At 44.5% G+C, this 16363-nt stretch overlaps 1 protein-coding gene across 2 annotated transcripts in view; it reads right to left on the bottom strand.

The window, feature by feature from the left end:
• Nucleotides 1-241: 241 nt before the first annotated feature.
• The window catches only part of LOC145351827 (cadherin-6-like), a 174419-nt gene continuing 158297 nt past the window's right edge, over nucleotides 242-16363 (bottom strand). For both annotated transcript variants that reach the window (XM_080201519.1, XM_080201509.1), the window contains exon 12: nucleotides 242-5859. In XM_080201519.1, the coding sequence (XP_080057645.1) occupies nucleotides 5369-5859 (491 nt within the window). In that variant the 3' untranslated portion in view covers nucleotides 242-5368. The remainder of the gene's footprint in view (nucleotides 5860-16363) is intronic.

Here is a 16363-nt window from a genome sequence, read left to right as displayed (position 1 = left end):
ACAGACCCCTTCACCCACCATCGATCCAGTGCAAGAGGGGGCTGAATAGTACCAGTCCTGTTGCCTCCTAAGCATGTATCCTGTATCTGACCTGCCTTGGACATTGGAATAGGAGACTTGCTAATTTTGTTTCAGTAAAAGAGAGAATGGATTTTTTTTGAGAAATAAAAACATCAAAATACTAAAAAGAACTGAAACTGAATCCATACATAAAAACATTTTATTGAATAGTATCATATAAATAATTTTGGTACAAAATGTTACTTAGCAAAAAAAAGACTCCGATTTCTCTCCAGTTGCTGGACATACAGATGATGCGAACAATGACTATTCTCCGCAAATCTTGAAATGAAGAAAAGCAAGTATTGATCAGAAATGTAAGCAAAGGTCGTTCATTGGCATTAGGTATTTTCAGCTTTACTAATTGGCCCAGCCACGTTAAAATAATTTCACACAAACATAAATGTTAACAGCCACAAAGTTATTTTAAATCGCAGGTCATTATTTTCGAAGACATCCGACTGGGTTAATCGTAAAAATTGGGAACTCATTTGGCCTAAATTTTTAATATGAGTCTGGGTTTTCGTACAAGATAGCCATACAGGAGATGTAGATGTCCCATGTATGGAGTCCATATGATCTGATTCCCCTGTGTGTCCTCCCTCCTCTCTGGATATCTCTCGTCTAGGTCACACTGTTGCCAGTAGCCCATTTCACCTGAATGGTCCTTCATTATTTTAGCCTCCTATCAAGCTTCTAAACCACACGGGCACCGGAACTTACCCCATCCCCCCCGCCACTGGAATCGCAGTGGACCATGCAAAGGTCTGCTGACCTCGGGAGGGATTTTCCAGTCTTGCGGGGGGGGGGGGGAAACAAGCGCAGCCCAGAAATTACCACCCGGTGCTATTCGAATGCCATCTAATGCCACTTTCGCTGCATATCCAAACTGATTTCACTTCAGGCAAGTGCAATGGTAGCTGATTTCTGACCCCCCCCCCCCCCGCTCAACTGCCCCACCCCCAGCCAATTGGGTCATTCACATGACTGCCCCAACTCAGAGCGGCTAACTTAGCAGAGGTCACAGACGGAATGTAGGGGCTGAGATTCTCCGACCTCGCCTGCGGCTGGGATTCTCCAGTCCCGCTGCAGCGAACGGAGATTTGGATGAGCGCCACGTCCTCCGTTCTCGCTGGCCGCCGCGTCAAGCAAGACTGACAAATTCCAGCCAGGACCTTCCCTGGAGCTGTTAGAGGTTCCCGATATGTTTTCTGTCTCGGTTACCAAGCAAGATGGAGCACTGGCAAACACAAGCGAAAGCAATTAACGTAAGAATCTAGATGTAGTCTATAAGAATGTCCTATTTTCACCCACATTCATCTGTCACATGGACTTTTATATCAGTGCAATCCTTCATGAACCAGCCATCCAAAAAGATGCAGCCTTCTGCTAAGTGACAAATAAAGAAATTGAATATTTGTTTATGTGCGAGAAAAGGATTTAAATTACTGCTTTATATAGTGTTTACTCTTTTTTTTACTGGATTAAACTGTGATTTCCATTGAACAAATTTCAAACATTCAATGCCCAAATAACTCAAGCAAGTCTCTCCTAATTTCACTAAGCAAACATTAATCAGTGTTAAGATTGTCTAGGCTACCCTAACTGGACAATCAGTACAGTTATGGATTTTAAAGTAACGCACAGCTTACAGAAGTGTTACTCTATACATGATTCAACAGCCGATGGATACAAAATACATTTCTTTCTTCAACTAAGTTGTCGGCTTTCCCAACATGTGCAAGAAGAGTAATCAAATTCGGACAACCGTGGAATAATTTGGCAAAAAAAAATACAGATAGTGCCTGTTCTGGAATGTCGGTGAGGTTTTGTAACTGTCTCTTATTTTGTTAAGTTTCTCATGTGAACATGAGATATTTACAAAGCCTTAGCTTTATTCTTCAGCTCTGTACCCCCTCTTAGCTTCAGGATGTTTTGTGTTATTCACAGGAGAGCCTCAGAGTGCTGTGTGCCTGATCTTTGTACCGTTGCCAAAAGGTGCAGGGGAGCTAGTCTTTTTATTGAAGAAATGCGCGCCATTTCCCATTTGAGGAAATGGTGCGTGTGCTTTGGCAGAATGTGGAATATAAAAATTGCTGTTGTTTATTGGCACATTCCACCATCGCTTACCCTTTGTCTTGCTGAATGAACAATAAAGCTCTTGAAGAGTATCAGATTTAGTACTCCGGTTATTAATTGCTAACCAGTACCACTGTCTGTGGTAACCAAATAAGCCATGGGTCCATTTTAATGATGTGGGATTCCAGATGCCAGGAATTAGATCCACAATAAGTTACATTGCCCATGATACTAGGTCTTCCCAGAAGTTTTGGTTGCCATTTGTCATATAGTGATGCCTCTAAGACTCACACCCTTGCTTTTGAACATTTATCCAGCTTCAGTGAACCTCTGTTACCTCAGGATTTAACCGATTCTCTTTACTATCCCTCAGGGCCCAATCTGCGGAAATCCAAAAACGTTTGCTCAGTAGAGTGGTTCACTGGCAGAGTTAGAACCATACAGTGTAGAAAGAGACCATTTGGCCCAACAAGTTGCACCAACTCTCCAAATGAGCATCATACCGAGGCCCACACTCCTGCCCTCTTCCCATCATCCTGCAGATTTACCATGGCTAATTCACCTAACCTGCACATCTTTGGACTGTGGGATGAAACTGCAAAACATGCAAACTCCACACAGACAGTGACCCAAACCAGGAATTGAACCCGGGTCCCTGGTGCTATGAAGCAGCAGTGCTAACCACTGTGCCACCATGCTGCAGAATTCGCCATGATCCAAATCCCTGCTTGCTCCGAGAGGAGGATTTCTTGATGCTAAACACCTTGAATAAGGACAGGAAACTGTAAAAAGCTCCAAATTTAAAAATCAAATCGTCTTTTTTCGCCTTTCATTTTACCCAGTCCTCAATTCTTCCCATTAGATTGAGTCAAAGAAGCTGGCAGTGATATTGCAGAGGAGAAGTCCTAGATCACAGGTTTGTAAGCTTAATGTAGGCTTAATTATTAGATTTTTTTCACAGAGGTGTGCAACATTAAGGGTAAATGTACAATTAAATTTTGTTTGCTGCAAAAGTGATTCAAATGGGGACAATAAGGAATGGTACCTCTAAACTAAGATGGTTTTTGAAGAATTCTTTATCATGATTCACACTGCCATTAAGTTCAAGGGTTATATTCAGGAACCATTGCAAAAATTTAGCATCCTGCGCTCCCATTATTATTGAAATGAAAAGCAATGAGTGAAGATCTTTTTTCTCTGTTGTTTAGGTCTATCAGATCATCACTTATACCTCCAGGTTAGCCCAACAGAATCAATTTTGGGCTGGGGAGTCTCAGTAACATGCCCCTCAATGATGTGTAGGAAATCAAAAGCAAGAATGGAAGAGCTTACTGACCCTTAATTAAAACAAGGCAACCTTCTAGTCGTTTCACGGAGAGGTAACATTGAGGTGTTAGGTACAAGTCTAAGTGGGGATATAGGTCTGGTTGCTAGATAACCCTTCCCTCGGAAGTCAGACTAATTACAAGAGATAATTTCATGAATTTGCATTTCAGGCAGTTGGGAATCCCATCAGGTTATTTATAGGTGAAAACTAAAATTTGTAAACTTACCCCTTTGGAGTTAACCCTTCAACATGGCACTGTGACCGATCTTAATTTCAACAAAAGGTCCTCTTCTGCAGACTAAATAATGAACAATGCACTGCCATGTGATTTACATTAATACCACCTTGGAGATATAAAACTATCTGCAGCACAGAGAGTACAAATTGGATATGAGATAGTAGCCGGTATTTTACTGGCACACCTGCCCAAGGTTCATAAGATCGCACCCAAGGCCAATGGAGATTGCTGTCCTGTGAGCCTCATCTGCCCAAAATCAGGGCCAGTGTTTCTGATCTTTAAATAATTATGTAGACTGAGCCCTGATAGCACATCTTTCTCCACGAGACTCCCCATTCCCAATGTATTGTAGGGAAGTTGAGCTACATTTGTGTGGGATGATCAGACTTGGGTGTATTGCACGCTGACCATTCGTGGTGGTGAGTGAGGCATTATCCTAAACGGAAGAGCCAAATCCTTATAAGAATCGGCTTGGCGGTGCGTGTGGTGTATCATGTACCACTGCTGCCCCCAACCCAACGGATAACTGCATTCATCTGCAACTTAAGTTACTGGCCCTTTCTCAGGAATTGAAAGGTCTGAAGTGATTTTAAGCTTTGCAATGTTTCAGGCAAGAAAGTAAAAGGGAACGATGTATTGTCACGGTAACATGTACAGCTTAGAAACAGCTGCAGCATCAAACTGTCAACAACACCAAGCAGATTAACTCTGTTTTAAGATGCACCTGTAGTGATTCACATCGACACTACATAATACAGCCCTGCATACAATATGTATACATCTGTGTATATTGAATCTAAGTTACAGTACAGTACATTGTGAAAGAAACAGTTGACTCAACCACATGTTCAGCTCAAACATCTAATTCACTAATTTTACCAAAGGGATGTGTTGGCCAGCAGACTTCAGAGTCTAAGACTGTTAAACCTGGGATGGATCCAGCAAGCTTCTGACTAGACCAAGTCTTGTAGTTCAATGGCGCGTGTGTGACTCTCTTTTGCGTCTTTAGAAGCCTCGTGTCGGTTTTGATGCACATTGTAATGTATTTCACGAGCAGCTCGATGGGTGTAATTTGTTCCATGTACAACCAGTCCTGCAGACGGACAGTGTTTCTCTTCCAGAGCGAGCGGGATCCTGTCTTGCGTCAGTGTAAGTTGAGGAGAGTAGCACAAAATGAGTTTTTGACCTGGAAGGAAAGAACCATTGCATCTGTGATCCAAAAATTGGTTCCAACTTAGATCTTCCAAACCATCAACATTTGCCTCAGGCCATTTTCAAGAACTTGCCCTATGCACATCCCTATTTTAACACATTTTCTATTCCTCTGTGGAGACAGGATTACCTGTGAAATATTTCTATATGAGAAACAGAATGAGCAACATAACGTGTGTCTCCACTAGTACATCAGTGGCTAAGGATAGGTATATAATTACTGTATAAATTCCCATTGACATGGAGTCAGATTTTGAGGATTCTCATTAAATGAAGGGTAAATGACACACTTTTCACACTGGAACCATTCTGAGACCATGAATATATGGAATAAAGTCCAACAGTTCACAATAAATGTTTGTTTAGTAGGATAGGTTTCATAAAATGGCCCTTGTGTTTACACAGCAACACTTTTGTTTCGATAGCTGAATTTGAAGGGTTTGTTTTCCTGGCTAAGAGTCCCTGTCACTGTCTTCTCCTCCATACATGTCTGATAGTTTTTTGAACCGAGGTCCCCAGTCACTCAAGTAATCGTAATCCTGGTCTGTCTCTGTAGTAATTGATTCTAAGGAGCTGAGAGACTCAGCTATGGAACCATTTCCCTCATAGGCATATGTTGCTAGAGAATCGTAAGGTGGAGCTCCAGGATCTGTATCGTTCTCCTTTAACCTCTGGTTAATGAAATCTCTGACGTCAGTATTATCTGGTACGGGTGGGGCTGGTCGAGGTAGAAGGAAGTTCTCTGGTTTTATGTCCCTGCGTAGCTGGGTATCTTCTATTACTTCTGGGTTCCTCAGTGTGCTAATGTCAAAGGCCTGCGTATCCTCCTCACCACCGCCTTCGTCATTGTAGCTGACAATGTTGTCCCGGATATCCTCTTTGGAAATGATGAGAGGTTCCTTCTTTCTTTGTTTCCTCATGGCAGCAAAGAGTACTACAATAACTGAGAAGAAAAAGAATATAATTTAGTTGTTGTACCCCGGAAGTGGAGAGTGCAATGTTTTAATCCTAGAGTAAATCCTCCGCTTCTGAGAAACGGATAGAACCTTAGAAACCCTACAGTGCAGGAGGAGGTCATTTGGCCCATCGAGTCTGCACGGACAACAATCCCACCCCACTACCCCACACATTTACCCCACTAATCCTTCTAACCTACACATCCCAAGACACTAAGGGGCAATTTTGCATGGCCAATCAACCTAACCCACACATCTTTGGACTGTGGGAGGAAACCGGAGGAAACCCATGCAGACACGGGGAGAGTGTGCAGACTCCGCACAGACAGTGATCCAAGACGGGAATCGAACACAGGTCTTTGGAGCTGTGAGGCAGCAGTGCTGACCACTGTGCCACCGTGGGTGCGCCAAGTTTCCTCCCACAATCCAAAGATGTGCAGGTTACATGGATGAGCCATGCTAAAATTGCCCCTTAGTGTCAGGATGATTGGCAGGGTAGATACGTGCAATTCTGGAGGGCCTGGGTGGGATTGTTGTCGGTGCAGGCACAATGGGCCAAATGTCCTCCTTGTGCACTGTAGAGATTCTGTGATGAGAAAGCACTACATAAAGGCCGGAGAAAATCCAAATTATGAGAAGAAAGTAGAAAATATCCGAATGTTTTTGTTTCAATGATGTGCTCCCATTGGAGAGCATTTCCCACCAGGAATGAATGCTCAAAACTTTATTCAGCTGTTGTTTGAAATTTCTGACATGTGATGGAGAAGGTTTCTCGGGGGAATGCAGAGTTTCAACCAGGAAAGCAATATTAACTCTAAATAATTAGACCCACATCTTTCAATGCCTGGATTATTTCAAAAATACATTCCTGGAGCTGTGATGGCTTCTCGAGAACTCATCCCCCAAGCTTGAGTTATTTTACCGCTGTTTCATTGACCTCAGTACACTCGCTTCACTTCAGCACAATTTAAAAACCCGGGGCAGTTTTTTCAGGCTCCACCTTGGTAGGGGAGGGGGGCGCCATTAAATGTGGCGAGCCATTCAAAAGTCCCTTGACCCCGGCAGGAGCGGAAAATCCCGCTGGTGGGAATGGCTGGAGAATTCTGCCCCGGGAATTTTTGGTCATATTCAGTAAGTGGGGGAAGAATCCGGTCTCGATAGCAGTGGGAAACCTGGCAGGGATTGGGGGAAGAGACTTCATTTCTCATGAGGCCCAATAACAGTGTTTTTGATGTCAGTACGAACTTTAGGAACAAAGTTCTTGGGACTTCAAAGGGGTGGAGGGAGGAGGGAGTAGTCAAGTTCCTCAATAAACAATGTTGGAAAGCCCTTTTGCAGGAATTACCATGGTATGTATTCCTCATTGGAATTAAGTTCCCCCACCAGCAAGAAATGAGAACATTTGTTTTTACGCATGTGGTGAGCATCTCATGAAGCACCTCATGATTAGTGGTGACTTAATGCCACAGTATTCTGTTTGGCAATGCCAGTCAGTGCTCATCTTGATAGCCTCATAGTAACTGCTGTTCATCGCCCACTGAACAAAACGGACACCAAAGCTCCAGTGGGTACAATTGTTGTCGTGTGTCCAGTCCATTAGCTTCATACCTTCATTACTGTTCCCCCATATAACCATGGCCACGATTCTCCCATCCCACTATGCTAATTTTTTAATGCAGTGAGCTGGGAGAATCACATGTTGGCTAATTTGCAAGGTTCCTATGACTGTTCACGCCTCATGTGGCTCCCAGTAGTAAGATAGAGTGTTATAGGTAAGCCTAGTAATCTCTAAGGTAGGGACATGCTCGGCACAACTTTGTGGGCTGAAGGGCCTGTATTGTGCGGTAGTTTTTCTATCTATCATCATGGCCAGCTCTGATGAATGGGCAACCTGACTCAAAACGTTGGCTCCATTCTCCACAGATGCTGTCAGACCCGCTGAGATTTTCCAGCATTTGTTTCAAAGTGGGCTCGTTGTATAACGTCCAAGGCTGTTCCTTTGGTAGCCATGTACTCATGTCTTGTCCACGTCATCTAGAGTGATGTAAGCACGAAAGTCTCCAGGATGTGACTTTTGCCTCGCATGAATGTCAGTTCAGTTTTCCCACACTTGAGGACAGCAATAACCCTCTGTTCAACTTAAGCAGACCACAAAACAGCACGGCCCGCTATACACTCATCACCATCTACAGTGTGTGCGTGGAGTGAGGCTAGTTAGCACAGACTGCTTTGCTTTTACACTGGTTCTACAAGAGGTGTGAATGCCATCACATTTTCATCTGGATATAACAAAGGAGGGATGAACTTGTCACCAAGGAACTGTTAAGTGGCACTTATCATGTGAGCTGTGAAGACAACACCATGTAATTTTCACTTCCAGCACAGGATACGACACCTCCTTTGAAGTCAAATCGGCATTTGTAAACTGGTCCTTTTGAAACTTATATTAAATTTTACACCTTTCTCTAGTCGTGCCTTTATAGTGTTCATGCTGTAACCGAGCAAACTTGTGCGTGATGTTATGCTTGAACACTGCAGCAGGCTCGAGCAAGAATTCCACCACTAAGGTTTTAAAACTCTTACATACTGCTGCCCAGTTCATGAAATGGGCAAAGCGATGTTAGAATCTGAAAACAGAAAAAGCTGGAAAATCTCGGCAGGTCTGACAGCATCTGTGGAGAGAGAACAGATGCCGGCGTTGGACTGGGGTAAACACAGTGAGAAGTCTGACCTGGTCCTGGTGTTGTCAGACTTCTTACTGAGAGGGAATAGAGCCAGCATTTTGAGTCCTATTTTCTTTGTCTTCAGCTCTGATGAAAGGTGACCCAGACTCGAAACATTGGCTCTATTCCCTCTCCACAGATGCTGTCAGACCTACTGAGATTTTCCAGCATTTTCTGCTTTTGTTTCGCGAAATGGGCAGTTTCGCAAATTGGGTGAAACAAATGGAAATGAGACATGGATTTGTGGAATCTGAACAATCTCCGAACTGATTAGGGTTGTGATGTGGATGTGCCGGCGTTGGACTGGGGTAAACACAGTAAAAAGTCTGACAACACCAGGTTTTAGTCCAACCGATTTATTTGATAGTAAACTCACAAGCTTTCGGGTTAGTCCCTTCGTCAGGTGAATGGAGAGTTCTGGCCTCAGACAGATCTTGGGTTCATGTCGCACTATCTGTAACCCGCATGACTTGCCTGGGTTTACTCACTGTACTGTCTGGAGACAATACACATCTCTTTAACCTGTGATCAGTGCTCCTTCCACTCACATTGTCGGCCACTTCAAGACTTGAACAGCAGGTTAGGTGTAAAGATTCGCATTCTAATCAGTAATCTCTAAACTGTCTGTGCTTTATATGCTCTGTCTGAGGCCAGAACTCTCCATTCACCTGACGAAGGGACTAACCCGAAAGCTTGTGCGTTTACTATCAAATAAATCGGTTGGACTAAAACCTGGGGTTGTCAGACTTTTTACTGTGATTAGGGTTATCAACTTGTATTGAGTATAGATGCTGGTAAGAGCGAAGGCTTGATACTATTAGTATTTCAAAGGCATGTCCATTCGTTAAGACAAAAGCAAAATACTGCGGATGTTGGAATCTGAAATAAAAACAGAAAATGTTGAAAATCTCAGCAGGTCTGACAGGATCTGTGGGGAGAACCCAGATGTTAAGATCCCAATGCCAGCAGCAGGTCAAAAGTGCTGTGGAGAGAGAATAGAGTCAATGTTTTGAGTCCTATTTTCCTTGTCCTCAACTCTGACAAAGGGTCGTCCAGACTCGAAATGTGGGCTCTATTCTCACTGGCAGAACCCAATTTAGCTGCCCAAAGGCGGACTCAAACTCCACACATTGTTTTATGTTGGTTGGCAGGTAGCAATCTACATTAGCAACACCAGGATTCAATTGAAGTCTTGGTGTTAAAGGGGCTTCGCTCAATTGAAGTCAACCAAAGGTGACACTGCACAGGGCATCTAAAGTGTGGCAGTTCAATATTGTCACTTTATAGCACCAATTAAAGTTAGAATCATAGAACCCCACAGCTCAGAAGGAGGCCATTCAGCCCATCAAGTCTGCACTGCCTCTCCAACAGAACATTCCACCCAGGCCCCATTCCCCCAGCACCACACATTTATTCCACTAATCTCCCTAATCTACAATCTTGGAACACTGATGGACAATTCGGCATGGCCAATCCACCTAACCTGCACATCTTTGGACTGTGGGAGGAAAACAGAGCATCCGGAGGAAATCCAAGCAGACACGGGGAGAATGTACAAACTTCACACAGACAGTCACCTGAGGCCAGAACCCATGCCTGGAGCTGTGAGGCTGCAGTGCTAACCATTATGCTGCCGTGCCTCCCATAGTAGAATAGCCTCTCGCCAAATAAAAGTGACATCCTTGCTGTTCAAGGCAATTTTCTATGATAAAAGGTCCATCATTGTATTCTGAACTCTGTATAACTCACCAAGTTAATATCAATAAAACTGTGAGAATTTATTGCTCACCCTCACTCTTGACTTCTTCTTTTCTGTCTTCCTACTGAATATCTTCTCTTTTTCTTTTCACCTTGTCAGTTAGTCTTTTCCTGCTTCTGTCTCTCCTTTGTTAGTTTGCTACTTCTGTCCCTCCCTTTTGTTCACTCACTCCATCCTGCCTCTTTTGAGCTGCACATCTCTCCAGTGTTAACATTCTGAAGGGTATGGACAAGGCAGAAGACAGAGCTTCTTCCCTTTGGTCAGGGAATCTAAAACACGGAGTCGCGGTCCGATTGTTTCGGATTAAAGTGAAGAGAAATCTCTTGACCCCCAAGGGTTGTGAGTCTTTAGATTTCTTTATCATAGAATCCCTAAGACACAGAAGGAGGCCAGTGAGGTGTGGATGCTTCATTTTTAAGGTTGGGATGGACAGATTTTTGATCTCTTACGGGACCTGGGAAATGGGCAGGAAAAAGAAGTTGATGCCAAAGATTATCCAAATTGATGGGCAGAGCGAGCTCTCAGGTCTTCTGTTGCTTTTGTTTTTGATGTTTTTAATTTCAAAATGCTGGCTGTAAATCATGATTATTTTTCACGCCAGGTTAAAGATTTGGCAAACTGTTTAAGAAATAATAAAGCAAAAATTACTCTTCATTCAAGGTGTTTTCATATCGTTGCCCTTTAAAAGAATAATTCTTGAGAGAAATACAATGGTATTACAAGACTGGCATGGGTGGCACAGTGGTTAGCACTGTTGCCTCACAGCGCCAGAGACCCGGGTTCAATTCTGCTCTCGGGTCACTGTCTGTGTGGAGTTTGCATGTTCTCCCCGTGTCTGTGTGGGTTTCCTCCGGTTTCCTCCCACACTTCAAAGATGTGCGGGTTAGGTGGGTTAGCCATGCCAAAATGACCCTAATGTCAGGGGGATTAGCAGGGTAAATATGTGAGGTTATGGGAATAGAGCCTGGTTGGGATTGTGGTCGGCGCAGGCTTGATGGGCCAAATGGCCTCCTTCCGCACTGTAGGGATTCTAATGGTAGGATTGTGTACAGGGGATAACATTCTCAACATGTGTGAGGATAAGTATTTTCACAGTGCTTAGCGTCCAACTGGGGTTGTCTGTGGTACTTGTTCTGACTACAGCCGCTATTCTCTGTACGTCACTATAAATCAGAAATCCTGTCCTTTTCAGTCAAATTTATATTCATTCTCCAAAGAGAACGGTCATCGTTGGAGCTATTTTAATTCACTCACTTTGTGAAATGATTGCACCTCACCTTGGGGAAAAGAATCCTAATGTAATTATCTCTGGATTTGCATATCAGCAAATTCAACGAGACAGCAGCATCTACAGTGCCCCATCTCGCCCGGTTTAATTAAAATTTTCATTTTAACAGCTGGACTTTTAAGCCCACATATCTCATCTCGCAGCTTCAGTGTCTGCCTAAGACCTTTGAAAACGTGCCTCCAATGTTGTGAGGGGCCATGCATTACAACAAGCGATCAGATCAGCTGCGAGTGCGAAGCAAGTACAGCACCAGTTCCAAATGAAGAGTAATCGGTGAAGATCCCAACCAGTCCAGCAAATGTATCCAGTGGACAGCTGAGCCAGGCACTGAGTCAATCATCAATTGCACAAACTGAAGACATGTGTGTCAAGCCCACAGTTCTGAGCGAACTTCCACGGAACTCATGCTTGCCCTGCCTGTGTAACCCTGGCACAAGGATGGCGGACATAATAAAGCATCAAAAATGACCCTTTCTGGTCATCTTTTCTCCAAGGGAGCCACCGAGATTATGCTGACGAGATTAGGAGAGCCCTCTCAAAAACCTTCTGGGGTGGAATTTCGTCATCCCGCCTGCCACGGGAATCGTAGCAGGTTGGGGAGGGGGCGGGGGGGGTGCGGCATTGGTACCCCTGGCCACAGGTTTCCTGGTGGCCCAGGGTGACTTCAATGGGAAATTCCCATCCATATCAACGGGATCGGAAAATCCCAACACCTGCGGAAGGTGTGGATTCTGCTGCCGCAAAACACGCTGAGGAGAGGCCAGGGAATCTTACCTGTTGGATCTGCAGATCGCATTCCTGAGGGTGAGTTTGGACGTGTTCGATTTGATTAATCTACATCGCAGTCGGGGATCAATGAATTCGTCAGCCAGTTTGAGACCTGATATTGCGACTAATAATAAACCACAAGGTCAGTGGTAGTAAACTAACCGGAACAGTTAACCCAAGCACAGTCAGCACAGGGCTGGCCAACCAGAGTGGAGCTTGAGTCCCAGGTTACCTGATCTGTTCTCTTAAAGGGACATGTTCCCAACATACACAACAAAAATCACCACTGACAGAAACTGCCAAGAAAATAGTTCAGGGTAAAACATCAGGAGACAATGAGTCAAGGACTTCCCTTTGGGCAAAACACTGACGACATGAATGTTAACATTACCACAGCCTTTTGCAGTAAAAGTGGCAGCACTGAAGGACATTGGCCGGATTTCTCTGGCCATTCACGCCCCGTTGCCACTGCCAGCGAGAATGAAGAATTGGGCGCTCGGCCAAATCTCCGTTCACCGCAGCGGGACTGGAGGATCTGGCCCAGAGGTAGAATTTTACTCTATATTGTGGAGTGTGGCAGAGGGCAGGAAAAGTGGTGGTGAAGCCGCTGGCATCAACACTGGCTTTCTCCGATGCTTTGCTAGGAACTTAGTGCATTAAAAATTGGAGGGGCGGTTCCAACAATGTCACGCTGGGGGCAAGGCCTGAGCAGGGGCAGCAATCAAGCACAGAGGTGTAATTATATTCAAATTTATTATAATTGAGTTCCCAGCATTGAACATTGGAATTCTCATGATGCCACTGGCAGCGGGTGGGGGGCAACCACCAATGTAAGACATGAGATTTTACAGCAGGCTTGAGGGGCTGAATGGCCTCCTCCTGTTCCCAATGGGTTTGTTGGTACAATGGCGGCTCACTGATAATCCTTCCCAGCCTTTACCCAAAAACCTAGAAGGTACTAAAACATCCATGGCTGTTAGTTTGGATTGGAAATGATGCTATCTATCCATCCTCCTGCTTCTGAAGACTTATTACAGTTAGAAGTGCCTTCACCAAAATCCCTTTATTCACAATTCCAACAGCAGTGCACAGAGAGCTCACAGTCAGCAGTCTACCTTCGGGAATGCCAGAGGAACTGGCATTCCCAGTTAAATACAAGGAAAAAATTCCCTGATTGGCTCATCAATTGATTCCTTCATCAGGGGCAACTTCAATGGCCTGATTGAGGTCATTACTCTAACTATTCCTACATTCCTAATAGAATTTTTATTCTTTACCCTCCCACCTTGAGCATTTGCATGTCTTTGTTGATGCTGTTGTAATTTATTTGATTTTCCTGCCCAGTTTAGAACATAAGAAATAGGAGCAGGAGTAGGCCATCTCACCCTTCGAGCCTGCCCCGCCATTCAATAAGATCATGGCTGATCTGAAGTGGATCAGTTCCACTTTCCCGCCCTCTCCCCATAACCCTTAATTCCCTTGTCTATCAGAAACCTATCTACCCGTGACTTTAATATATTTAACGAAAGTTTCCTCAGTGCTCCCACGAGATGACAAGGCTGATTTCTCTCTACATGCTCCAACTCTAGCCTGTCAATCCTTGCTGTGTGCAGTCAGCATTCCTTCCTTCACTATGACCTGCACCCTAATCCTCAGTAATATGACTACCCTTTGAAAACCTTGCTCCATCAATCGCTCTCCCTCTCTAACAGTGTTCATGCAGCACAGTCAGGGAAACAATAGAGGAAATTTTCCCATCCCACCCACCACAGGAACTGTAGCGGGTGGGGGCAGACCATGCAAAGGTCTGTTGACTTCAGGTGGGATTTTCCAGATTTGGGGAGATTGGAGCTGGAAAATCCCGCCCAATTAGTATATTTATTAATAAGGAAAAGCTGTGCAGGGGCTGGCAGGCTAAGGTGCCTCAGTCCCTACGTGTCTTCTACATATCTTCAATCTAAGGTGGGACTCCACCCCCTGGGGTGATTACCCAATCCCAATTGGTCCCTCAAGCCAGGTGACCCTCTTCTGCTGTGCTTCCCTTAAAGGGACAATCACCCTCACTTTGTCAGATTGTCTCCAACTCTGCCTTAGCATCTGGGATCTTCAGATCATTGCATCTCAGTTGAAGACAGTTCCTGCATGTGTGTCAGAGTTGTTGCCTTCAACTCAGATCTGTCTACACAATTCAGGAGCCACACAATAGTATGGCTGTAAATCTCTGCACATGTGACTGTTGCTGAACCTGTACGTAATATCTAACGTAGAGAAAAGGAGAAACGTTTTCTTTCTCGGAGGGATGAGAGACTGTGGAATACATCAGCAGAGTTGGTAACTAAAGTAGAAAGAATGACAGAATTCATTTCTACAACTTTCACATCACTGGGGGAAAGAACTTTGCAGCAAATGAGATACTTAAATTGCTGTGGGAAACGCAGCCACCTGGTTGTGCACAGTAAGATCCCATAAAAACAATGATAGAGCTGGTCAGATTGTCCATTCTACGCAGTTGGTAGTGAGCTAAACATTGGCCGTGACACTAGGGAGAAGTGTCGACACTCCAACTTTTACAAAAAGGTTTGAAAAGTGGTCACAGGAAAGGGGGGAAACGACAGGAACAAGGCGTGGGATTAGAACCCAAAAGGCAAAATGCTGGAAAATCTCACCAGGTCTGACAGCATCCGTAAGGAGAGAAAAGAGCTGATGTTTCGAGTCCAGATGAGCCTTTGTCAAAGCACTGATCATCTGGATTTGAAACGTCAGCTCTTTTCTCCCCTTACAGATGCTGCCAAACCTGCTGAGATTTTCTAGCGTTTTCTCTTTAAGTTTCAGATTCCAGCATCCGCAGTAATTTGCTTTTATATTGGGCGAGATTGTGATTGGTGCAGATTCGATGGGCCGAATGGTCTCCTTCTGCACTGTAGGGATTCTGTGAACGTTTTGCTGATTCCATCAAATTTCCCACTCCGCTTGTGATGAATCCCGGACTGGGTGGGACAAGAAAATCCCGTCCTCTGCTTCAGCAAAGACCAAGTCAAAACTTACTTTTATGGGATTAGAATGACTGTTTTTGCGAAGAATAAACTCAGCAGAGAGTTTGGGCTGAGTAATCTGTTTTAATGTTATTAATCTCTGCGGAGTACCAAGGGCTTTTTCAATTCTTCTGGGGAGGAATGTATTTGTGAACAGGGGCATGACTCACTTAAAAATGTTACAATCTTAACTCACTTGGAAGAGACCGCCTGGGGAACGCACTGAAAATCCTGCTCCCTTTCTGCTTCTTTATGTTCTCATCAGGATGAGGCCCACACAACATGAGATCACCTGCCAGCTACATCACAACTTATTAGGCTCCACCGCCTGCCCTAAGCACCAGCACACGACACAATAAGGAAAGGACAGGACTGAAGAGGAAGTTTCAAGTCAAGGCAGAAGGAAGTCCTGGCTTTGGGGAGACTCTGCAATCCTTGCGTGGGCAGCAGGCTAGTACGCCACAGGCCATTCTTCAAATGGTCATTAGTTCAAGAGCAAAGGTTTTTGTAACACACCAGGAGCACTGGTGTGAACCATGTATCAACTTGGATCGAGGCAACTTTAAAATAACAGAATGTTCCCAGGCAGTTTGGTTAGCACTGCTGCCTCACAGCTCCAGAGACCCGGGTTCAATTCCGACCTCGGATCACTGTCCATGTGGCGTTTGCACATTCTCCCCCTATCTGTGCGGATTTCTTCCAAGTGTCCTGATTTCCTCCCATGGTCCAAAGATGTGCGGGATAGGTGGATTGGCCTTGGTAGATTGTCCCTTAGTGTCAGGGGGAACTAGCTGGGTAAATACATGGGGTTATGGGGAGAGGGCTTCCAAAGATGTGTGGATTAGACTATAAGATTGAGTGGATTAGCCACGGGAAATGTTAGGGTTACTGGAATAGAGCAAGTGAGAGGACTGAGTAAGA

This window comes from Carcharhinus amblyrhynchos, chromosome 2 (assembly GCF_965287045.1).
Source record: "Carcharhinus amblyrhynchos chromosome 2, sCarAmb.v2.hapA, whole genome shotgun sequence".
NCBI classification, from domain to species: domain Eukaryota; kingdom Metazoa; phylum Chordata; class Chondrichthyes; order Carcharhiniformes; family Carcharhinidae; genus Carcharhinus; species Carcharhinus amblyrhynchos.
Note: the sequence above shows the minus strand (reverse complement) of the source record. Positions and strands in the feature narration are given on the sequence as shown.